Here is a 23682-nt window from a genome sequence, read left to right as displayed (position 1 = left end):
AAGCAGCCCTTTCCTTCCAGCCCACCCTGGTTCCTTCTCTTCTTCCTGAGGCAGGGTCCTGCTGTGTAGCCCAGGCTGGCTGCAACCCGCCTGCCGGATGACAGGTGTGGGCACCTGGCCCGGCTCTTTCCCCCTTCCTCCTCTTTTTCTTTCCCACTGTAATGAATCTTAGGTTTTCTTTCCTTTTCCTTTCTTTCCGACGTCACAGGAAGACACAGTGGATTCACGCACAAACAAAGCCAGTCAAGCAGAGTGGGAAGGGCTGACGCGTGCGCAGAGACGGGCCGGGCCGGAGCAGCACTTACCCCACGCTTTAGGCTCCTGAAGCAGTGCATTTTGGGTTTGGAGGTCATGAACTCGTTGAAGCGATGGGAGAGGGGCTCCTTTGGCTGCTTGGGAGACTGAGGGCCGTTGGGAACAGCAGAGGGTGAGGCAGAGGTGGGGGGCGGAGGGGGGGGCTGATGGGGGGACGTTAAAAGGGACATAAGCTACATGTGAGATGAGCGGTGACAGAGTAAACCAGAAACAAGAAGACACAAAACAAAAATAAGCATCAAATCATATTGGAAATCCAGAGCAAGTCAAACACAAACCATCCGATACTCAGGCCAGGGTCCGGGGAGGGGGAGCGCGCTGCAATGGCGGATGGGACGCGGGGAGGGGAGGGTTAGCGAGTGTGGCGACAGAGGAGGCCTCATGCGATGTCCACAAGCCAACTACAGCTCCGTTAGTCACTGTATACCCGCACTAGGCCAGAAGGGTCAGGGGTCTCCACCTCCTATGCTAACAGAGCGAATGGGAGAAATCGAGGGCCTTAGACACCAAGGCAGACGAACGTGCAACCACCCTGCAGGGTTAGAGCACCGCATGGCTCCATCCTACTTCATTACATCACCAGGTTAGGGCCCTCATGCAACCCACGCACCATGCTATGCAGGTAAAGTGCAGAACATCCAGGGACACGCGTGTTAACGTGAATTCAAAACCGAGCTGAGGGGTTGTTACAAAAACAGGGTGCTACCCCCTCTCCCAGCCACCTAGGAGGACCTGGGGCCAAGGGCGGGGCCACGAATGCGACAGGACCGTGGTCAGTTAGTGGGGTGACATGGGCAGCGCGGATGGGCTTAAGACCAGGGCCGTGGCAGAGATGCCACCACCACCACCGAGACACCAAGCCACGCGCTGACTGACTGCTTGCCCATTCCAAAACTACAGGCTTAAGAGCTCAGGCGTTTTTAAGGCTAAACCAGAAAGTTAAAACCTCTGCTTTTTACCCAACCCCCCTGGCACTGGGTTCAAACCATCAGTACCTTGTTCTTTTTGATGAATGGCCACAGCTTCCCCTTGGATTTGCCACCGAACTTGAGCTCAGGCTTGCCGTCCCCTCGGGGGTTGGACAGGCTGTTGTCCGACACAGTGCGCTTCATAGGCTGGGTGTAATCCTCGAACTCGACATCCCCGGGGGGCTCGAAGCCTGACTTGTAAGCTTCGATCACCAACTGTGAATCCTGAAATGACAGCCACCCATACGGAGGTACAGTCGATGCACACAAGGACCTTTTCATTTGTTTTTCCAGTGTAGGGGGACAGTGTACCAGGAATCGAACTCAGGACCTCACACTTACACGGCATGTGCTGCGCCACCGAGCTAAATCCCAGGCCGCACAGGACTTTTTCCTTTTGTTGTACCGAAAGTTGGATTCCAGCTGTAACCTCAGCTTTTTCACTAGTTTTGAAACACGGTTTTTCTAAACTCCTCAGGTTGGCCTCAAATTTGCGTTCATCCTGCCTCAGCCTCCCAAGTAGCTAGGATTACAGATGTAAGCCACCATGCCCTCTTTATGCAAACACTTTTTACAGTAAGTTACGATGGTCTTGTACAGATGCTATTCTAAGAAACTTGTATTGATGGACACTGTTTTGTTTTTGCTGATATTGTTTTTCTAGCAACATGTTTATTACTAGAATGAATAAATATAATTCATAGTTGTGATTTGAAGGTATTTTTGTTAGTCATTTTTCTACTTTTGGAGAAACATTTTATTTAAAAACCTAGTTTGGTGTGGTGACATGTGCCTGAGATCTGAGCACTCAAGAGGCTGAAGCAGGAAGATCACTGCAAGTTCAAGGCCAGCGTGGGATACACAGGGAGTTCAAAGGCCATCTGCACTACAGAGTGAGATCCTGTTTCAAAAAACCAAAAACAACAAAAAACAAAAACTTAGTTAAAAAGCAGACCAAGGGCTGGGAATTTAACTCAGCACCTGCTTGGTAAGCATGAGTTCATGAGTTCGATCCCAGGTACCAAAAAAAAAAAAAAAAAAAAAAAAAAGCAGACCAAAAACAATCAATCAATTGTGACCAGGCAGTTCCCCTGAAATTCATTCCAATACATGTATCTGGCTTCCACTAGAAGTTTCTTGTTTTGTTTTGAGACAGAGTCTGAATACATAGCTGACCTAAAACTTGTGGTGATCCTCCTGCCTCAGCCTTGCGCATGCACCACTGTGCCCAGCAATAGCTTTTTCTACAGGTTCCCCCATCTCTCTGCCATCTGCTTTCCACGTGAAGATCACGCTGGGGCCAAAGCTTGAAGGCAGGGGGCTGCCCTTGAGGCTTGGTGGTAATTCAGGGTCCCCCTGTGGGATCTGTGGGAAGGGGCAGAGTCCCTGTGGTACTTTGAAGGTTGAGGCAGGAGTGAGGAAAAGGGAGGTGTTGAGGACAAAGACGCTGCTAGAGTCTGCGCTGCCAGAGGCTTTGGAGACAACAAGGAGCAGATGGCCTCGGGGACCAAGCCTTCTGGATCTAGGTGGGGAGCAGCTGCCTGGGGCCCTGGGGTGGGAGGGCGGTGCGCATCTGTGAGTCGGAGCCAGGAGTGGGGATGGAGGGCAGTGCTGATAATGTTTGTGCCATGAAGACCACAAGTCAGCCTGGGGGGGGGGGGCATAGCACTAGGAGGCTGAAGCAGGAGGATCGCCGCAAGTTCGAGGCTAACCTGGACTTCATTGCAAGATCAACGGGGGACCCTGGGTCTGTCTCTCTGTTCTTCCCTCCCTCTCTCACACACAGAGGTGCACACACGTGCCTACGACCCCGGCAGCCAACTCTGCACGGTGAGGAGGTGGCACTGAGGCCACTGCCACCACTCACGCTCTTCTGGTCGATGGCCTCGGCCGCTGTCACGATGCCGTCCAGGCACTTGCCGATGATGGGGATCACCTGCCGGTCCACCTCGGCGTAGGTCTTCATGCACTCGCCCAGCTTCACGATCCGCCGCTCCTCCATCTCTTGGATTTTCTGTCGCGTCAGATTTCGGTAAGAGAACCTGGGTCACCACTACTTCCGGAAAAGGCTGGGGCCACACTGTCACTGCTAGGGAATCGCATGGCCCGGCTGTAGCCCACAACCCCATTACTTTTCTCGCGCCTCCACACCAGCTTGTGTCTAGGCATGCGTACTGCATGCGCATGCATACGTGCATAGGTACCACGCATGCGCACGCGTGTTATGCGCACACACTCCCACCCCACCCAGCGGGCTGCCCCAGGGTCAGCCATACTCAATGGGGCTCGTTTGTTTGGGTTTTTGAGACAGGGTCTTGGTATGTAGACCAGGCTGGCCTCAGACTCCCAGGAATTTGCCCTCCTCGGCCTGTCCATGCGCCAGAGACCAAACCCCAGGCCTCCACCACTGGGGGCCAGCACTCAACCTGAGCCCGCCCCCGCCCCCTCACAGCATTTTTGACAAACTAAAGAAGCCAAAAGAAAACAATGCAAACAAAAGAGGAGTCATTGTTCAAAGTCTGCGGCTGGGTGAATGCTGCTTTGTCTCCTGAAGGGAAGCTGACATTTTTGTGGCCAGAATGGCTCTTTTAGCAAAGAGGACAGAAATCCAAGAGTCCCGGTTCTAAGGCTGGGAAGGGAAAAACAGGAAGTGCAGGTGCAGACCAAGGAGGTCTGGCTCGGCCGCGCGCTACCGAATATCACGTTTCCTTTCTGGAGCCGGCAGCGGCTCAGCGTCGCTGCTTCCACAGCGCGTCAGGGGGAACTGGGATTCTGGAGTCACACAGGACACAGACCTAGCCCCTGCGCCTCTGAGCAGGCGTATCCGTGTGGGCGGAAGAGATGGGGTTGGGGCGCACCTGGAAGATGGTGGGGATGTGGGTGTGGTAATACTCATGCTGCTCCTGGTTGAACTTCTGCAGGATGGAGGAGTAGTCGGCTCTGCTGTCCTCTGCCATCTGGTGTCGAATCTGAGCCTGCTGCCGCGCCTAGGGCAAAATGAGAAACCACACTTCACCTGTCATCCTTGGAGGCCTGGGACAGCGAGCTGTGCGGAACAGACACCACCCATCCATCCATTATCCATCCATCCATCCACCCAGAGACAGGGGCTTGCTAGCTAGCCCAGCTTGGCTTGAACTCGCAGTAGTCCTCCTGCCTCAGCTCCCCAGTGCTTAGATGACAAGGGTGCACCACCACACCCAACCAAGGCATTTAAAAAGAAAAACAGCACGGCAGCCAGGCATGGTGGTGCACACCTATCACCACTGGGTTTGGGAGGCTGAGGCAGGAGGACAGGCAGTTCAGGGCCGGCTTGGGCATATGGTGGGTTCAAAGCCAGTCTGATGGCATAGTGAGACCCTGTCTTAAACAACAACAAAGAATGAAGAAATCCCACAGCAAGGTTATGCAAACGAGGCAGAACAAGTCAGGCCCCAGCCGAGCCCTGCATCCCCTCTTCTGGCTGACAGGTGACATCCGGCATGGGGATTTTGTCATCTGGATGCTCTGCGTGGTTTCTGTCCAGTGAGGCGTGAAGGCCTGACCAGCCTCACTTCCACCCACGCAAGCCGGGGATACCGCCAACGGTCATTCTGGGTTCCTTCTGGTCCACCACTGGCTCCCTGGCCAGTGGCCTCATCTCTCTCTCCCTGCCCTGTGAGCCGCCCCCTCCTCTCACTGTGGGCCACCAGCCAGTGTAGACATTGTGTCCCCAAAGGCTCGCCCCTCTGCCCCAGACCCGAGCCTGCAAGCCCACAGCCATGAGCAGAAGCTGCCTGCGGCGGTGCCATCTGTGTCCCCCATGCTGCCAAGGCGAGCACCTGGCTCCTGGCCGCCTTCCACCTCCGCAGCCAGCACCGTCATGGACGTGGAGAGAAAAACCCAGGGGGATCCCCGCAGAGACCTTGAGTTTCTAAAATACTCCATGTCATCCACGAACCTTCCTCAGAAAGGCACATAGGACACACAGGGTGGGGTGGGGTGGGGGTGGGAGGGGAAATTCCTTCTCTCTTCTGGAAAGCACAGAACAAGTAGTGAGAAGAGCTTAGAGTGGACAAATGAGTCGCCCTTAGGGAAACTGTTCTGTTTTTGTTTTTAATTTAGTTCATTTTCTGGAGACAAGGTCTCCTAGTTCACACTGGTTTCAAACTCGCAGAGATCTTCCTGCCTCAGCCTCCTGATCATACATCTGCTCATACCAAAGGTGGATGCTTCTCCTGGGGGCTGTGCAGAGGTCTCCAGCACCACGCATGGGGCAGGAATGTCATGACCTCCTCCTCCAGCTCCCTGTGTTGTTGGTGCTGACTACATAATCGCTGACCCTGACCGTGTCCTAATGCCCTTTACCAGGTTCCCAGGCAGTCACCCTGAAACAGCTCTGACCCCAGTGTGGAGTGGGAGAGCAGCCCGGGAAGGAACTGGTAGGTCCCTTCCTGAGTGCCAGGACAGGGTCCACCTAGCGCCTCTGCCAGCCTGTGGCTTGTGACCCCTCATAAACTGCCCTGGGTGCGCACATGCGCTGATCAAATGCTTACTAATGAGGCGCTGGCCTTGTGTATGTGGGCTTGCATCTCTCAGGCTGATCAGATGCCAGAGAACGCCCAGGACAGTGTCCCACCCAGGGGGACGGGGTGGCACAACCCATTCGGAATAAGCTGCCTGCCTTGTCCGGCTCCCAAGTCCCAGTACCCTTGCATCCCTGTGATTTTTTTTTTTTCTCCCCTGGGAAACCCTGGTCCCCAAACAACCAGGGCACAGGGTGGTTCGTGGAGAAGCAAAGGACTGAGGTGCCCCAGACTTTGTCAGGCCTGGCGGGAAGACCCAGCAGCCTGCTGAGCACCTGCTACAGCTGCTTTGGATTAGCATCCACTCTGGTGGAGCAAGGAATGCGCCCTCATGCTGAGCGGATTCGCTGTGGAAATCTATTTTGGTTGAGAGAGTCCTCGTGTTTATTTTACAATGGAATTCAAGAATTACTGGTTTCTTAGAGGCAGTTACTCACTATAATGAATACATTTTTTAAAATATCTAAGCTAGGAGTGAGGTGCACGCCTGTCTGCCCAGCACTTGGGAGGCTGAGGCAGGAGGATCAGTTCCAGTTCAAGGCCAGTCTGGACTTATAATGGATTCAAGGCAGCTTGAACTGCACAGCCAGAGCCTGTGTCAAAAAAAACCCAAAACAACAAAAACAAGTGGGGAAAAAAAAAAGTATCTTCAAAGCTGTACCTGGGGGGCTGGGGATGTAGCTCAGCTGCATAAGCGCCTGCCTTGCAAGCACGCAGTTGTGAGTTCAATCCCTGGTACCAATAAAAAAAAAAAAAAAGCTGTACCTGGAGCAACCACAAGGTAACAACACATTTTACAGGGCCTCTCCTGTTGTCTGGGGCACAAGGAAGGCTGTAAGCGTCACCATTTCCACCTCTGCGTAGGCTGCGGTGAAAACAGCAGCCATTATCTTTAAACAGGTACGTGTTTCCACCCCACACCAGCCTGCTCGAATTCTCTAAACCCAGCTTCCTTTCCAAAAATAGAGACGAGCCCCGCCAAACACCAGGGCTTCAGCGCGCAGACACAGCCTCGTGGGCTCGCCCCGCTTTCTGAAATCGAGTCCAGGAGCCGCCTGTTCACAGCCAGCAGTGTCCCAGCCAACCGAGGCCCTGAGTCACAGATAGAGTCGGACCGCGTGACACTGACAGAAACACAGAATGCGAACTCTGGAATTTCCTGACAAACCTCAGGGTCTCCCCAGATATACCCGGGCAGCTTCGAGGGGGCTGGCTCTAAACGTCCGTGTTGCCAGTTTTTGGGGGGAGGGGAGTTTTGTGTGGTTTTTGGAGACATGGTCTCATTATATAGCCCAGCTGGCCACAAAATCACAGAGATCCTCCTACCTTAGCCTCCCAAAGATGGGATGACAGGTGCAGAGCTGCCCTTTCTAAACCGAGACTGAACTGTAGCCTGAGATTTTAAACTCCTAAGGAGTTTAACGACAAACGTGCAGTAATCCATAATCCACTTGAGTTTGCTAATTTTAGATGATTCAGGAGGCCAGAATGTGACTCTATTTCCTGTTTAATTCAATGTGACTTCTCCCTTCATATTTCAAAATATTAAAGAGACTAACCAACCGCTCACTGAGGAGCCTGCTCACTTCCTAAGGAGACACAGGAGAGCTGCTCACCATGGCTGGCAAACCCTCACCTCTTTCTTAGGACCGAGCGTGGTGGGGCACGCCTGTATTCTCAGCACTTGGGAGGCTGAGGCAGGGGGGTTGCCGGGAGTTTAAGGCCAACCTGGGCTACTTAGTGAGTTCACTGTCAGCCTGAACTCCATAGCGAGACCCTGTCTCAAAAATCAAATAAACATGAAAACCAAAACCGAAAAGATGAGCAGAGACAAATTCTAAGGCTGAATGCCAGGAACACGGAAGGGCTGGAAGGCTGGCGCCCCCCACCCCGGTGCTGGTGTGGGAAGAGGGAGAAAGGGCTCTTTGTGCGGAGCTCATCGATGCCCCAGGGTGACAATGGCATTGTCCCTACTTCCCCGCATGCCAGCGACCCTCAAGTCCTCTCCAGCTTGGCGGTGGGAAGGCGTGGAAGATTCCGAGGCAGAGCCCAGGGAGCTGCTGCGGAGGCCTCAGGGCTGGGGCTGCCAAGTGTGGGGCCTGGCTCTGATCAGCGGAAGTGTGGTGAAAACCAAACCCAGAGAAACACTCCAGCCTAGGTTCACCAAAGAAATGTGCCTGCAACATTCTAGCAATTTCCTGACTTAAAAAATGTAAAAGAGGCTAGGTGAAGTAGCACACATATATAACCCCAGCACTCGGGAGGCTGAGGCAGGAGGATCACTGGGAGTTCCAGGCCAGTCTGGGCTACACAGTGAGACAAAAAAAATAAAACGAGAACTTAAGAGTAACAACCTGAAAGGAAATGAAACAAGAACATTTAAAAGAACTAGGTCAGACATGGAGGCACATGCCTGTAATTTCCAGCACTCAGAAGGCTGAGGCAGGAGGATGGAAAGTTCAAGGGCAACCTGGGTTACATGATGGATCCTGTCTCAAAAACTAAACTAAAATGATCGAAATAAGTAAGTAGCAGAAAAACCACAAGAAAGTAATGAGATGCAGGTAAAGAGGTCAGGAACATCTGGCGAACAATCAGTGAACCTTCTGTCTCTCTCTCTCGCTAAGACACAGTTTCCATACGCAGTTCAGGCTGGCCTTGAGCTCTCTCTCGCCCCTCCTCCTGCCTCGGCCTCTCAGAACACAGGGACTACAGGTGTGTGCCACCGTGCCACTTTTCATATGACTGGCTTGTTTGGTTTGCTTTCTTGAGGTGGAGTCTCTCAGTGCCCTCAACCTCACTTGCTGTTAATGATTCTGCTTTAGGAAGAGACACAGACTCTGCAGACCGAGCTGCTCGCAGGACAGAGATAAACAAGAGTCGAAGGCACCGTCTGCTCTGGGATCTCGCATTTAAACACTGAGCCCGGTCAGAGCAAAGGCATTCAGCTTTAAGCCTCTTTTTAGTATGGTGTACTTCCCTCTTCTTCAAAATGCAACAATTTTAAACCTTTTAACTTTCAGAGATTATGTTGCACTTGCAAATCTGCTTCCTGTGTCATATTAACCACTTCCTCTTGTTCAATTTTTTTTTTTGGTTTTCTAAACTTGTAGTCTGTGCTTCCTCGGAGCCGGCTGACATCTTACACAAACCAGCGAGGTGGGAGCGCTGGGGAGGGCCTCTCGGCCAGCAGACGTGTCGGGCGGGCGGCAAGCAGGAGCCTAAGGCCCAGCTCCATATACGTCCCGGAGCTCCGCGGACGCGGCCAGAGCCCGGCTCCCCACATGGGCAAAGAATCTCGCTCTGCGCTTGGCCAGAGGCCTCCCTGCCCCCACCCCATCAAGTAGCCGCCGACCTGCTGAGCTTCCCTGGCTGTGCTAGGGCCCTGATGTCTAACGGAGAGGACAGCTCCAAGGAATGGCGTCTGTCATGCTTAACACTGCCATGGATCCCTTACTGTAACCTCATTCACCTTTAGAGTGCCCTGCTATATAACCTGCAACTCAGAAAAAAGCTTTATCTATTGTGATTAAAAGCCTAAGCCACGTGTGGTGGCGCATGCCTGAAATCCCAGCAGTCAGGAAGGAGGCTGAGGCAGAGGATGAATGTGAGTTTGAGACCAACCTGGAGTACAGAGTAAAACCCTGTCTCAAACCAAAAAGTAAAAACTAAATATACATTAAAAAAAAAACCAAAACAATAACTGGGGGTAGTGGCCCATGCCTATAACCTTAGCATTTGGGAGGCTGAGGCAAGAGGCATCCCAATAAGTTCAAGGCTAATCTGAACTACATAGTAAGCCCCTGTCTCCAAAAAGTCAAAAAAATGAAACAAAAAAACCCCCAAATAATAAATCATGTCCAAAGCCAAATATTTCAAAAATTCATAGTACTTAAAAACAAAATGGGTTAGTGGCAAAAGCACCTGCCTGGCAACTGCAAGGTCCTGAGTTCGATCCCTGGTACAAAAACAAAACAAAAAGGGGCTGGAGGTTTAGCTCAGCGGCATAAGCACCTGCCTTGCAAGCAGACAGTCGTGAGTCCGATCCCCGGTACCGATAAAAAGTGAAACAAAAAACAAAACCTCCCAATGAAAGGGCAGTCCTTGGAGGCCACATCCTCACTTAACTTTTTAAACATTTAATCAAATAGAGTTACAGAGCGGACATGGCCGGGGAGCCCCTAGAAAGTGCACCCCGCCCATTGCCCCTGGACCTCGGGGCTCCGATGAGTCTAAGTGCCCTGGCCGCTCCTGCCCACCCTTGCCCAGCCACTGGCACGCAGAGGACCCACGCCAGGTGACACTGGCCGTGTAGAGAAGGAGAAAGGGGACGCCGGGTCTGACAGCGTCACTGGAACGCAGGGGCCAGCTCTGCAGCTGTCGTGATGTCAGCGGCCACAGTCACAAGGCGGCAGCCGGAGAAAGGGGCTCATTCATCAGCTGGTGTGGCCGAGCCCGGGGCATGCGTGCGCTCGGGACACTGCAGCTCTGTCCAGGCCGCTGGCCCAAGGGCCGCCTGTTTGGATAACCCCATCCTTTCTGCCAGATGCCATGGCCTGGCAAGTGGCCACGGGGCACAGTCATTCCTCCACTCAAGTCCGGCATGGCACTGTCCCTAAGCAAGGTGACAGCTACGCCCCACTGTGAGGTCAGTCACCAGACACCACTCAGGAGCTGCTCAGGGCAGGTGCTCGGCAGACAAGCGAAGTCGGAGGAGGAAAGGGAACCCTCCCAGAGAGGCTGGCGTGGATCCGAGCTGGAGTCCGAGCCACCCCACACCTGGCCAGTGGGCAGGGAGCACGGCCACGAGGAAAGGATGAAGAGGGCACAGGCTCCTGGCCCAGGAATTCCACCGCCAGTTACAGGCTCTAAAAACTGAGCAGCTGGGTGTGGTGGTGCATACCTATAATCCCAGCACTTGGGAGGCTGAGTCAGGAGGATCTCCATGAGTTAGCTGAAGGTTAGCTTCAACTACATAAGAAGACTTTGTCTTGAAAAATAAAACACCCCAAAGATTGAGAATTAGAGCTGAAGATAGGGCTTAGCATGTGCAAGATGCCAGGGTCCCTCCTCAGCAGAGAGAGAGAGAGACTATTAATTCATGCCTGCATTAGAATGTCCTTAAATCAAACCCAGGAGGACCAAGTTTCACACTCCTTGTTACACCAATGACACTCAGGAGACAAGATCACAAGTCTGGGCCCAGACTCTGTTTCAAAATAAAAAATCGAATTGGCCAGGCTGTAGCTCACTGGTAGACTGCTGTCTGGCACATGTAAGCCCCTGAGTTTGACACCCAGCGCTGCAAAACACCAGGACTACTATTATTGATAGCTGCATGTGGTGGTCCATGCCTGTCATCCCACCACGGGGAGGCTGAGGCAGGAGGAGTGCTGTGAGTTTGACAGCAGCTTGGGCTGCATTGTGAGTTCAAGGCCAGTCTGAACTACACAGCGAGACCCTGTCTCAAAACAAAACAGAACAAAACAAGAGGGAAGAAAACAGAATACTTGAGACCAATAAAACACATAAAACAGATACAGAATACAGACACGCAAATTGCAAAGCCGCACTCCACCCGTGTTGTGCCTGGACCTGTCTCCCTGTGTCCCAGGTCTATTCAGACAAGCATTGGCCTAGCAAATCTTCCCAGGGCATCTTACCCTCACATTCAGGTGGGTCTTCTGCACACAGTGTGGGCCTGCGTTTCTTTTTAAATCAGTCCTGAGAGGCTATCTGTCTCCAGAGAGTGCGGAAGGGAAATGCTGATTGCCCCGCCCTGCCCACTACATGACTGCACTGTACCCTTCGAACACAGACAATTAAAATTATAACAAAATGTGAAGCAGAACGCTCAGGTAGGAAAGAAAACCTCAGAATAAGCAGGAAAAAAATTTCAACCGTGGCAACACTGGCTAGCCCGACCAACAAGCTCGACCTGAACATAAAAGCCTGTGGTCGGAGGTTAGGCATGAGGGTCCTTTGAACCCAGCTCAAGCCTCGCCTGGGCAGCATCCTGAAAGCCTGTCTCAAAAACAAGTAATAGCTGGGTATGGTGGTACACACCTGTGACTCCAACACTTGGGAGGCTGTGGCAGGAGGGTTACTATGCATCCCAGGCCAGCCTGAACTGTAACTAAGAACTGGAGGATACATATTCTGTTATTTACAGAATATTTAGTAAAATTGCCCATTGCCAGGCATGATGGCTGGGAGGCTGAGGCAGGAGGATCACAAATTTGAGCCCAGTCTCAAAAACTCAGTAACTTAGAGCAAGATCCTATCTCAAAATAAAAAACAAACATTAGAAGAGGCTGAGAGTGTAACTCAGGGTGAAGGCCCTGGGCTCAATCCTCAGTACTGGGGGAAACATTTACCTGGGTGTTAGGCCCTGAACCAAATCTCAATAGACAGAAAATTCATATTCAGGTAGATTTCCAAGGATCACAATGCAATTAAATTAAACATAAAAAGTATAATTATGCTATACATTTTGAAATTACAACATATGGCTTGTTTGGTTTTGGTTTTTTGAGACTGGGTCTTACTATGTAGCCCAGGCTGGCTCAGATGAGTGAAAATCTTCCTGCTTCAGCCTCCCATGTGCTGGGATTACAGATGTGGTGACCACGCCGAGCTAACACTAAATGATTTTTATAAAGGCATCTGGACAGGTGTTTTGTCTGTAAGTGGCTGACGTAGTACAGGAGGGCATCATTTCCTTACTAAAGTTATCGCTGACCAATCTGGCAAAAGCAGAGGAAATCTCTGAAAAGGCACACAGCACCCCAGCCCGCTCAGGAAGCTGTGAGTACCCGTTACCTGGGCCCGGATGAACCAAGGCTGTTCCTGGCCGGACGCTGTGTACACTGCACTCATGAATTTGTAAATTTATTTGTTTATTTATTTTTGGCTTTTTAAGACAAGGTCTCGCTATAGTCCAGGCTGTCCTTGAGCTCACACCGATGCTCCTGCCTCAGCCTCCCGAGTGTGCTTTCCCCAGAGAAAATCCCACAAGGAGCAGCAGTGAGACCCAGTGCCTGTCCCATGCCTTGAGCTCGGCCTGTGGCTGTCATCTGCAGGCATCCGCCTGTCTCAGCCCACATTGAGCACCCTACATCCTCCTGGTGGTGGCTCCTGCTTCCTCTTTAGAAGCCAGCGAAGCACAGCCACGCCCGCCCCACCCCTCCAGACGTCAGGCTCTGTGTCACCATCCCGGGTACCTGGCACTGACACTGCTCCACCCGCACGATGCGGGTCCCAAGGAAAGGCGGGTGACACAGAGCGAAAGCTCGCCACAGCCCGGGCAGGAAGGGGAGCCGAGGCCCCAGCTGCGGGTGGCACCGGCAGGGCGGGGCTGACCTTCTCCACGTCGGCCTTGGTGACGTTGATGTCCGCGTCCATCTTCTCAAAGTACTGCTGGGCCCTCTCGGCCTCCCTGCAGTCCCGCTCGAATCGCCGCTTACTCTGCAGGGACGGCGGGGAGCAGGGGCGTCACCGAGAAGGCCACGAGTGCTCGATCTACAGTGGGAGACCCAGAGCGGGGACCCCACGCCCACCCCCGCTTGAGGCACTAATCCCACGTCCCCCGAGTCCTGCAGCCGCCTGGAGAGCCCCTTCCTGAGGGTCGTTAGCTGCCTGGCGGTGGCTGCGTGGGTGTCCTACATGGACATTTCCCTTTCATGGTCATCTTGACCTTGGGAGGAGCCAGAAGCCCCACGGTGCCAGATGTCATGGATGAGGTGAAGGAGGACACAATGGCACGTTGCTGCCAGCCTGCATCTCTACCCAGGGCACTTGTGGCAGTTTTTACCGGGTTTTTGATCGTATTGCATAAAGACCCTCAGGAAAGAGCGCTCTGGGTAAGGGGAGCATGGAGGGGTCTGTGGAAAGGTGTCTTACACCACTGCATTATCTGGAAAACTCCACCCCCTGGGATTATGCGGCTAGGACGGCCCGGTGGGCGGCTCTGCTCTTGGTCTCCCGTGTCCATTTCTGGAGGATTTGAGACCCAGCCTTAGACCCACGGGCTTGGTCTCTTCTGGCTCCAGTTGTCACTTCAGGTGATGTCTTTAGAAGCAAATTTAATGAAATTCAGATGACAACACCCCGTAAGAATGTCTCTTTGGGGTGTGAGTGCGTGCGTTTGAGATAGAGTCCTGCTCTGAAGCCCAGGCCAGTCTTGAACTCATGGTGATCCTCCTGCCTCAGCCTCTCAAGTGTTTCTTTTCTTTTCTCTCTTTTTTAATTTTCCTTACTGAACAATTCAAACCTATGCTAAACGCACATCAGAAAAACCATGAACCATGGCTGAGCTGTTTTCTACTCACGGATTCGAGCTGCTTCCAGCAGGTCTCGATGTGCTGCTGTGCTTTCCGCCCATCGTGGAAGTTCTGGGAAGGGGAAGAGACGCAGGGCTGAGGATTAATCAAAACAGCACCGAATACGGACATCCACGCCAAGGGCCGGCTCTTCGAGCCCCGGCCTGGGTTCCATCCCAAGCAGTCAAATCAGGAAAGGGAAAAGATACTAAGAACCAGGTGTGGTGGTACACACCTATAACCTCTGCGTTTGGGAGGCTGAGGCAGGAGGATCCACACAAATTTGAAGCCAGGCTGAGTTCAAGGCCAGTCTGAACTGCATACCAAGACCTTGTCTCAAAAAACAAAACAAAAAACCAAATTGAACTTAAAAAGCCAACAAAAGAGGAAGTGAAAGACAAGAGTTCCCTTTTGAGCTCCCAAAATTTTGAGCCCTAAAATAATATTGACTATGAAGTCATATTTACCACGAGAAAAACCAATAGGAATAGCTGAAGACAGCAACCACTCTGTTCACCTTTTTGCTACTTGGAAGGATAAAACACATTTTAATTTTAAAATATTTATTTGGGGGGGGGGATCTTGACGCCTGGCCTCACTGTGTGTCCTTGAAGTCACTATGGATCTCAGTGTGGCTTCAGACTCCCCTGCCTCAGCCTCCTAGGTGCTGGCATTACAAACCTGCACCATGTGCCTGCCTTATAAGGCCCATTTCTAGAGGATCTGCCTGGTTACACACATGACAGAACAGATTTTTTAAGAGTCACAAAACTGACAAGTCAGGCTGGCTGTGGTGGTGCACATCTGCAATGCCAGCACTCAGGAGGCTGAGGCAGGAGGATTGCAGTGAGCTCAGCACCACTCTGAGCTACATGGCAAGATCCGGTCCCACAACAAAAACAAACAAAACAAACAGCTGTGCTACCCTCGCTACAACTAACCCCAGACCATGCCCATCACCCCCCAAGAAATACTCCCGTCTCAGCTGTCACCCTCCAGTCCCGTTATGGGATCCGTGCCCAAGGCTGCCCTTTGGGACGTGGCCTAAAGCGAGGACCACATGGCCTGTGCCTCACTCACGCTTTCTCCTCGTCACAGCCGAGGGTCTCCCCCCGGGGACAAGCAACTTGTTCTGAGCCCAGCCCTGGCCACCCCTGTGCACTGGGAGCCTTGTGTACCCAGGGCTGGTGCCCGGGACCGGGCTGCGTGGAGGTTGCAGACCAAGGCAGGCATGTGCAGTTTCCAACAAGGCCTCTGGGAGCCAAGGCAGCCGAGCCTGGGGCCGGGCTCCCCGGGTACGCTGGGCTGACTCAGTTTCCCACTCAGCGGTGGACAGCCTGCCCAGTGTGTGTGTGTGGGGGGGAGATGGAGCTGAGACAGAGACTTGGATGGGGTTGGGGCAGCTCCAGGATCGGATTCTGGGGTCTCGGGCTCACTCTGTCTCTCTGACACTTCTCTGTCTCTCTCTGTCTCTCTCTGTCTGTCTGTCTCTCTCTCTCTCTCTCTGTCTCTGCCCTTGCCTCTCTGACTCTGTCTCCCCTTCTGCTGGTCCCTGTCTCTCTCCCTCCCTCTGTCCTGAGGATCAAACCCAGGTCTGCGCACCCCACCCCACCAGCAGGCTACTACCCAGCTGTGTTTTACCCCAGGCCAGCCTAGCACTTGGGAGGCTGAAGCAGGAGGATTGCTGTGAGTTCTAGGCCAGCCTGGGCAACACGGGGAGCTGAGGATCAGCCTACACGATGTGGTTAAGGCCTTGCCTAAAAAAAAAGAAAAAAAAAGTCCCCAAGTATATTTGGCCCCGTGGCCCCCTTGGGAGAGGGTGCTGAGCCTGGCCCCAGGGCCTTCACGGTGAGCTACAGCCCCGGCTTCTTTTTATTTTGCATCTTGACACAGAAGCTCCCTAAATCACTGAGTTTCCCAGGCTAGGCTCAAACATGCAATCCTCCTGCCTCAGCCTCACAGAACACAGCCTCCAGGTGCCTGCCATCACATCTTGCTCCCCTTGGGTGTCTTTGGCTCAGTCCCATGACTGGTGTTTGCTGCTGACTGTGAGGGGGCCCGAGGGTGCTGCCTGGGCTCAATGGCAGAGGGGGAAGGAAAGGGCGGACTTCAGCCTCACCAAAGCCAGGGTGAGCCCATGGGGGAAGAGACGGCACTAAGATCGGCTGGGAGCCATGAGCACAGGGTGCCAGGCAGCAGCACTGCAGTCCTTGCCTCCCTGGGCCCCAGTTTGTACTCTCCTTCTGGACACTGGTGACTGGCCCCACGGCTGAGCCATCCAGGTTCCAGATTCCAGGTCCACCCCATCCTCTGTTCCCATCAGATCCGATGCAGGGACAGGGACGCTGGACCCAGGAGGGCGGGAAGTGTCCTGGGGCAGCTGGGCCTCTGGACCAAAGTCCATGGGGCCACAGGACGCCACCTGTGACCCCTTGAAAGGCAGGCCCTTGCCTTCTGGGGACTCGGGGTATAGGGGACATGGTTTCCATTGCAACCACGTGGCCAGCACTGGGGAACTGCACCCGATGAACCCAAGCTGAACCCTGTCCATATCCTGTAAGTGTCACTGGAAACGCTCCTTTCTTTCTTTGGAGGCAGGGCTCACTAGATAGTTGAGGCTAGTACTCCACTCACTATGAGTGTCATGAGTTTGAGACCAGCCTGGGCTACAAAGTGAGCTCAAGGCCAGCCTGGATTGCACAGAGAGACCCTGTCTCAAAAAGACAAAAAAAAAAAAAAAAGAGTAAAAAAGGTGGGCGACGTTGCTCACTGCAAAGGCCCTGGGTTCCATCCCGGGTGCCGCAGTAACATAAAGGAATTGTCTTCAGCAGCTGCAGGGGTGAATGCATCTCCTGCCCAGCCCCGGGGAACACAAGGCCCGGCGTCGCCCTGAGAGACACCAGGAGCCTCAGGTTCCCGATGCTCAGCTCTGGGCTGGAAACTCACGCGGGCGCCCGATAGCACCGGGCAGGGGAGGGATGCGGAGCGGGATCCGGTGTCCGGCACAGAGCCTCTTTATTCCTCTGCTCGGCTGCCCCTGTCCTCCCTGAGGTTGAGTTTCAGGGTGTGCAGCACCTCCGCACAGGAAGGCAGATCCACCCCACTTCTCCCTTGCACTGAGCCCCAGGGAGGCCCAGGGCATCCGCGTCCAGCTCTCATAATGGAGCAGGGGGAAAGCAGAGGGGGATGGAGTGTAAGGCCAGGAAAGAATCCAGGGAGGATCCTGGCGGAGGGACAGCAGTGGGGGGAGGGGAGGGCAGGGCTAGCAACCACAGCCACACGGGTGGGGACAGCCAGGGACAGCACCGGGCACCAGGAGGGTCAGGGCTCAGGCCCCTCACCCTCGGAGGACCCTTCTGCTTTCCAAGCAGGACCTGGTGCGTGCAGGGCACCGGAGGGTCACAGACAAGGGCAGGGGAACAAAGCTGTCTCCACAGCAGCTCTTTACATTGTGGTTCTGGGTGTTTGGAGTCGAGAAAGGGTCTTGCTATGCAGTTCAGGCTGGCCCTGAACTCACGATGCAGGCCAGGCTGGCCTCAAACTCCTGACAACCCTCCTGCCTCAGCCTCCTGGGTGCATGCCCCAGCTAGCACATACATTTATTTGTATCTAAAGTCACCGGTGGGCTCCCTGCTGCAGAGAGGCCTACAGGAGCAGCGTCCCCCCACTGCGACCCACAGGCCATGGCTTTCATGGGCCTTCAGGGAGGCTCTGGGGTCTGACCCCCTCCTCCTCGCCGCCCTGTCACTGTCTGTGCCTTCTGGGATTTACTGGGCACACAGAATCTTCGTAGGCCAGGTGAGCCCACAGGAAAGGAGACGACAGTGACAGCCCTCTGACCTCAGCAGCGGCCTCTGTCACCTGGGCCCCTTTGCTAGAAGTGGCCAGGATAAAGTCAAAGAAGTGACCACGCTCTTTCGCAGGAGCTTGGGGGCAACAGCCACCTCGGACAGGGCCTCACTCTGCAGGGAACTGGCCAGCCAGTAGGGGACAATCAGGGCCTCTGTGCGGGATGGATGATGTCATCAGAACACTGCTCCTGTCTCCTGCTGTCTCCTGTCAGAAGAGACAGGAGACGCCAGGAGAGGACCAGGCTGTCCCTCCTGTAATGAGAGGTTCTTGGCTTCCTAAGAAACACAGGAGTGGTCTAGAAAATGCCATGGGATGCAGGGCTGCCAGCTAGAGTCTCCTCCCCTCCCCTCCACTTCCCTCCTCCCATCTCCCCTTCCCCCTCCCTCCTCCCTCCCTCTCCACTTCTCTTCAATAGGTCTTGCTAAGCAGGCTGGCCATCAACTCCTCCTGCCTCCTGCCTCAGCCTCCCAGTGCTGGGATTGCAGATGTGCGTCACCATGACCACTTCAAAATGTTTACTTCTATCTCCCTAATTGGTGTACTTTATTCTCTACAGACAAAATCATCCTCTAAAAAACTTTTTTTTTTTTTTTTTGGTACCAGGGATTGACTTCGAGCTTACCTAGCAGGTGCTTACACCATTGAGCTAAATCCCCAGCCATTTTTAAGCAAATAGCTAAATCCCCAACATTTTTAAGCAAACAGCTCAGATTAAAAATAATAATAATAATCAAGAAATTCTCCAAACTAACCAAGTAACAAATGACAAATGACTGTGTCAGCGTCTGGGTTTGTTTTGCACTGGGAATTAAACCCAGGGCCTTACACTGAGCTCCGTCCTTTTGACTTTCAGACAGAATCTGGCTACACCGCCCAGCTGGACTCAAGCTTGCAATTTTCCTGCCTCAGCTTCCCACGTGCTGGGATGACAGGCGTGCACCACCTGGCTCCAGATACAGCTTCTAAGAAGGTTTTACTGTCCACGCAGAGCTAAAGAAGGAAAGGGCTGGAACACACACGCATCACACCGGCTGGTGGGTGGGCACGCGCTCACCTGCCGTGTCTGGAGATCTGAAACCGTAAAGGTTAACAAAGGAGGACCCAGCACGGAGCTGGCGTGGTGGCACAAAGCTGCAATCCCAGCACCCGGGAGGCTGAGACAGGAAGATCCCTACAAGCTTGAGGGCAGCCTGAAGTGTCCAGCAAGATCCTATCTCAGAAACAAACAGAAAGAATAATATGATAAAATAAGACACAACAGGTACAGCGTGGATGGGAGAGGGAGGACTGGGGGGAAATGAGGAGGGAAAACTCCAGTGAGAACAGACAACCACCTGGAGTTTTAAATCCAGGAGGAAGACAAAGGACAAAGGACAAAGACAGACCGCAGAAGGACAAAGAGGAGGAGCACGCAGATCCTGGCTGTGGCTGAGGCAGTGACATCCCCACAGCTGCCATGGAAGCCGGATGCACAGCTTGGGGGCTCCCGGGACCCTCCCTGGCTCCTCACAAGAGTCCCCAATCTGAACCCTGAAATACTCCTGCCGCCCCGGCATCCGCTGCCTTCACTGAGGCTGACGTTTCCAGATGCATTGAGAATGAAAACAGCTTCTCCATGAACACACAAGCTTCCCCACAGCGGGGCATGGTGGCACGGGCCTGGGATCCCAGCATTCGGGAGGCTGAGGCAGGAGGATGCCAGGAGTTTGAAAGCAGTCTGGACTACACAGCGAGTTCCTGACATCCTCACAGCCCAGTGGGATCTGCCCCAGAGGCCTTGCCCCAACCGAGATTCTACTGTGGACCGGAGCTTCACCGATGTGGGGTGGGGGTGTGCTCCCTTCACTCCCCTGGGAACCAGTTCACTGAGCTCACATCCTCAGCCCCAACCAGAGAAACCTCTCGGCCTATCCAGGAAGCCGGAAGCGAGGTGGCCCTGTGGCCAGCTCTGTCATCTGAGCAGGTCAGGGTGACCGAGTCACAGCTCAGGACAGAAACTCCATGCAAGCAAAGATGCGCTCCGCCTAGGGACAGACTGGCTGGCTGCCACACACACACCTGCACCGCTACAGACAGGCCAGGCCGCCCACCTTCCACAGCCTCTGCACAGCACTGAGATACAGTCCCCACCCCAAGGGCACGGGCGGGGCCAAGACAGGTGCTACTCCACTCAACCCCGGGAGGGGACACTCATCCTTGGGGGTCGAGCAACAGTGCAGGGTCATTTAAGTAGTACAGCGCTCACCCTGGGAGGCTGATGCAGGAAGACACAAGTCCAAGCCTAGCCAGACAGAACTATGTCAAGATTTTAAAACATTTAAAAATAAAAGTTCTGGATTCAGTACCCCATGTTGAGGAGAAAAATAAAAACAATACAACAAGTGCTTTAACTGTCACTTTATGTGATCCTTCAAGGTGTTTGTTTACTTTTATTTTTAGAGACAGGACGGGCCTTGAACCTGCGATCCTCCTGCCTCAGCCTCCCAGGCATCTGACAGGCCTGGGCCTCCCTGACGGGCTCTGGGCTCCCTGGGAAAGGACAGTGGCTGTTACCGAGAAGAAAAGGAAAACCTTACATCAAACCACCACCAGCACGATTCTATTTGCTGCTCTGCGCTGGACATTTGCAAAAGCTCGCCACAGCCCAAACCGGAGCTTTAATTTAATTAGAGAAGCTTCCCATGTGAGGCTCCAGGAGCCTCCCCACAAAGCCTCTGACTCAAAGGTGGCTTGTAGCTCTTCAAATAAAAGGAGCTATAAATCACAGATGTTACTGAATGTAGCTCAGGACCACTGATAATTTCCTCCACAAATTACTATCATTTTTGATTTCAAAAAAGGAACAGAATGCGAAAGGTACAGCTATAAAAAGAGACTTGCAATTAGCAGAGTACAAATAAGGAAAACAATTTGGTGTGTCACAGCACGGCAGAAGGATGGGGAAGCTGGGATCTGGGAGCCGAAGAACTAAGTGAGGCTATGGGGGCTGAGGCCACACCCCACCCGCACCCAGCCCGACTCTGCACTCTGCCCTCCAGGTACTCGCGAGCACAGCCAGGGCTGCGTGGCCCAGCCCAGGGGACACAAAAACCCGGTCCTGGGGAGCTTGGGGTGAGGGAACAAGCAGCTGGGCTCGGGGAGCACTCGGAGCACACAGCCTAAAGAACTAGGCTCACTGGGACGGGAACACAAGCCTCATGACCTCCCTTTGAGCAAATGTCCTATGCACACGCTCCATTCGCTTCTGGATGGGAAGCTTGAAAGAGTTTTGGCCCAGACAGGACACTGTAGCCAGAATCAAGGAGCTTCATCTCCCCCACCCCTAGGAATTTACCTATGGCACCAAACAAAGACCAATGGGCTACCTGTGCATCCCTAATGTCCCCTTAGGTTCCACCCCAAACCTAAGCTACTTATATGCCTCCACTCCACTTGTTCCACAGAGAGATCACCGACCCCCTGGGGGGAGATGCTGCGCCCAGGGGATGGGGGGGGTCTCACCCGCATTCTCAAAATAGAGGTCATTTATATTTCATACTTATCTTTTCAGCCGCCACCGGTCCCCCATAGTTCTATCAAAGCTCACTGATGGGAAAGCTATGACATTTTGTGGCAGAGGTAGACATTTGAGTCCATCCAGGATATCTGGGGGACCCATGGGTAGTGCTAGAAGCAAAGACTTTGAATTTCTATTTTCAATTAACAAGTTAAAAAAATTTGCTAGTGGGTAAACCGGGCATGGTGGTACACACCTGTTGTTCCAGCATTTGAGAGGCTGAGACAGGAGGATCTTGCAGTTTGAGGCCAGCATGAGCTACTAAATTAGTTGTCTCAAAATAAACACACAACACACGGAGGCTGCAGGCTGCTGGGAGGAGCTATAGGTGAGTGCCGCAGGGCCCTGGGTTTTAGCCCTAGTAACCTTTCCCCAGGAGAGGAAAAAGCTAGTTACCGATAAGCACTAGGGAAACAGTAGCCGTGTGTGTGTGTGTGTGTGTGTGTGTGTGTGTGTGTGTGTGTGTGCGCGCACGCGGCGCCTACCCATGAATGAATGGAATGGCAAAGGTGAGGTGGACAGAGGGGCTTTTGGCAGGAAAGACCTTGTTAAGGTGACATTTCCGACAAAGAGGTCAGAAACATTCCCCAAAGAGAAGCAGAAAGCACCATAAGGGAAGCTGCAAAGAGCCTGGAGCTACCAAGAAGCAATTAGGGAGGAATGGGGAGGGGCTGCGAGCTTCCCCCAGGGCTCACTTCAAAGACAGCTGGGATTTCCTAAGGAGAAAGCACCCAGTTCTGTTAGGGACTTGGCCAAATGCTGATCTCCCTGGATGGGGACAGGGCAGGGAAAGATGCCAGGAGCACGGGCCAGGAGGACAGACAGAGGCCGGGCCTCTATGAGGGCAAGGGAAGTCAGCAACCAGAAGCCAGAGCTGGGCTAGGGTTACAGGATTCACTTTGTCTTTATCACTGCTAAAGCACTGAACTGCCCAGCCTGGGCTGGAGCTTGTGAGCCTCCTGCCTCAGCCTCCCAGCCGCAAGCTGGGAATATTCCCGAGTGGAGCTTCACAGGGTCTCGGAGACCCTCAAAACTGTATGAGAGACCTAGAAGCTGTTTTGTTTTTAGAGACAGGTCTGGCTGTGTAGTTCAGGCTGGCCTCAAGCTCACTGTGTAGCCTGGACTGCCCTCAAATTTAGAGTGATCCTCTTGCCTTAACCCCCCCTGTGCTGGGATGACCGTCATGGGCCACCAAGCCAGACCAGAAGCAGACATTTTTCAGAACAGGGTGTAATCTGTACAGCTCTCAGAGGCGTCAACTCTCACACCAGGCCGGCCGGGCCCAGCTCATCACCTGCTTGTGTCTGAGAACCAGAAACCAGTGACTTACCGCTTTCCGCTCCTGCTTCAGCTCCTGGACGTAGCGGGCCAGGTCCACCAGGATCTGAGCCGTCATGTTCTCCGAGATGACCTCGTGCTGCCCGGCGTAGTCCCCAGTCTCGTGCAGGGTGGACAGGAAGGCTCGGCACGATGTGTACCTGGGGACACAGCACAGCTCCCTCGCAACGAGGCACAGGCAGGAACCGGTAATTACAGGAAAGCTAATTCCCCCACCTCCCCTGGGGCCGGGGCTCATTACACAGGCCGGCTCCCAGCAGATGCCCGAGAGGAGAGCGCTCGGGACTCATCACACTCGGGCGCTCGGGTATCATGCAAATGCCTGCACATGCCATGTACTGATACTGTGGCCACTGAAGCAGAGACACCAACCCAGGACATGCACCAGGCATGGTGGTGCACCCTGTCCTCCTAGCCCTAGGAAGGCTGAGGCAGGAGGGTCGCTGTGAGCCTGATACCAGACTGGCTGCACCATGAGTTCCAGGCCAGCCTCAACCAAATGGCGAGACCCTGTCTCAAAGACCAACAGCAAATCGGTCCATCGGGCTGTCATAGACATGACACTTCCGGGCCATCTGTGTCCAGATGCCTTAATTGCAGACTGAAAGACGGAGCAGACACATTTTTCGGCCAAATGAGCAGCACCACAAAGATGCCTGATATCACAGACGCAGAGCGAGGCTGCGTCATCAGGCTGCCTGTGAGCTTGGATTCGATTCTGGGACCTTCCTCACACTCTACCAGGAATAATCAGGACCAGGACCAGC

General features: G+C 53.6%; 1 protein-coding gene across 29 annotated transcripts in view; it reads right to left on the bottom strand.

The window, feature by feature from the left end:
* The window catches only part of Fnbp1 (formin binding protein 1), a 76436-nt gene that overhangs the window by 18803 nt on the left and 33951 nt on the right, over window positions 1-23682 (bottom strand). For 12 of the 29 annotated variants that reach the window (XM_063244241.1, XM_063244228.1, XM_063244232.1 and 9 more), the window contains exons 4-10: window positions 22908-23055; window positions 14179-14241; window positions 13211-13315; window positions 4142-4270; window positions 3151-3297; window positions 1311-1508; window positions 306-488 (exon numbers count right to left, since the gene is read on the bottom strand). In XM_063244241.1, coding sequence (XP_063100311.1) covers window positions 306-488; window positions 1311-1508; window positions 3151-3297; window positions 4142-4270; window positions 13211-13315; window positions 14179-14241; window positions 22908-23055 — 973 coding nt within the window. Of the gene's footprint in view, window positions 1-305; window positions 489-741; window positions 784-1310; window positions 1509-3150; window positions 3298-4141; window positions 4271-13210; window positions 13316-14178; window positions 14242-22907; window positions 23056-23682 lie in introns of those variants that run through there. The other 17 variants (XM_063244233.1, XM_063244235.1, XM_063244234.1 and 14 more) reach the window with 4 other exon arrangements.

This window comes from Cavia porcellus, unplaced genomic scaffold (assembly GCF_034190915.1).
Source record: "Cavia porcellus strain 051 isolate PalLab524CR breed Dunkin Hartley unplaced genomic scaffold, mCavPor4.1 scaffold_49, whole genome shotgun sequence".
Lineage (NCBI taxonomy): Eukaryota > Metazoa > Chordata > Mammalia > Rodentia > Caviidae > Cavia > Cavia porcellus.
The sequence above is the reverse complement of the archived record's forward strand: the minus strand, read 5'-3'. Positions and strand labels throughout refer to the sequence as shown.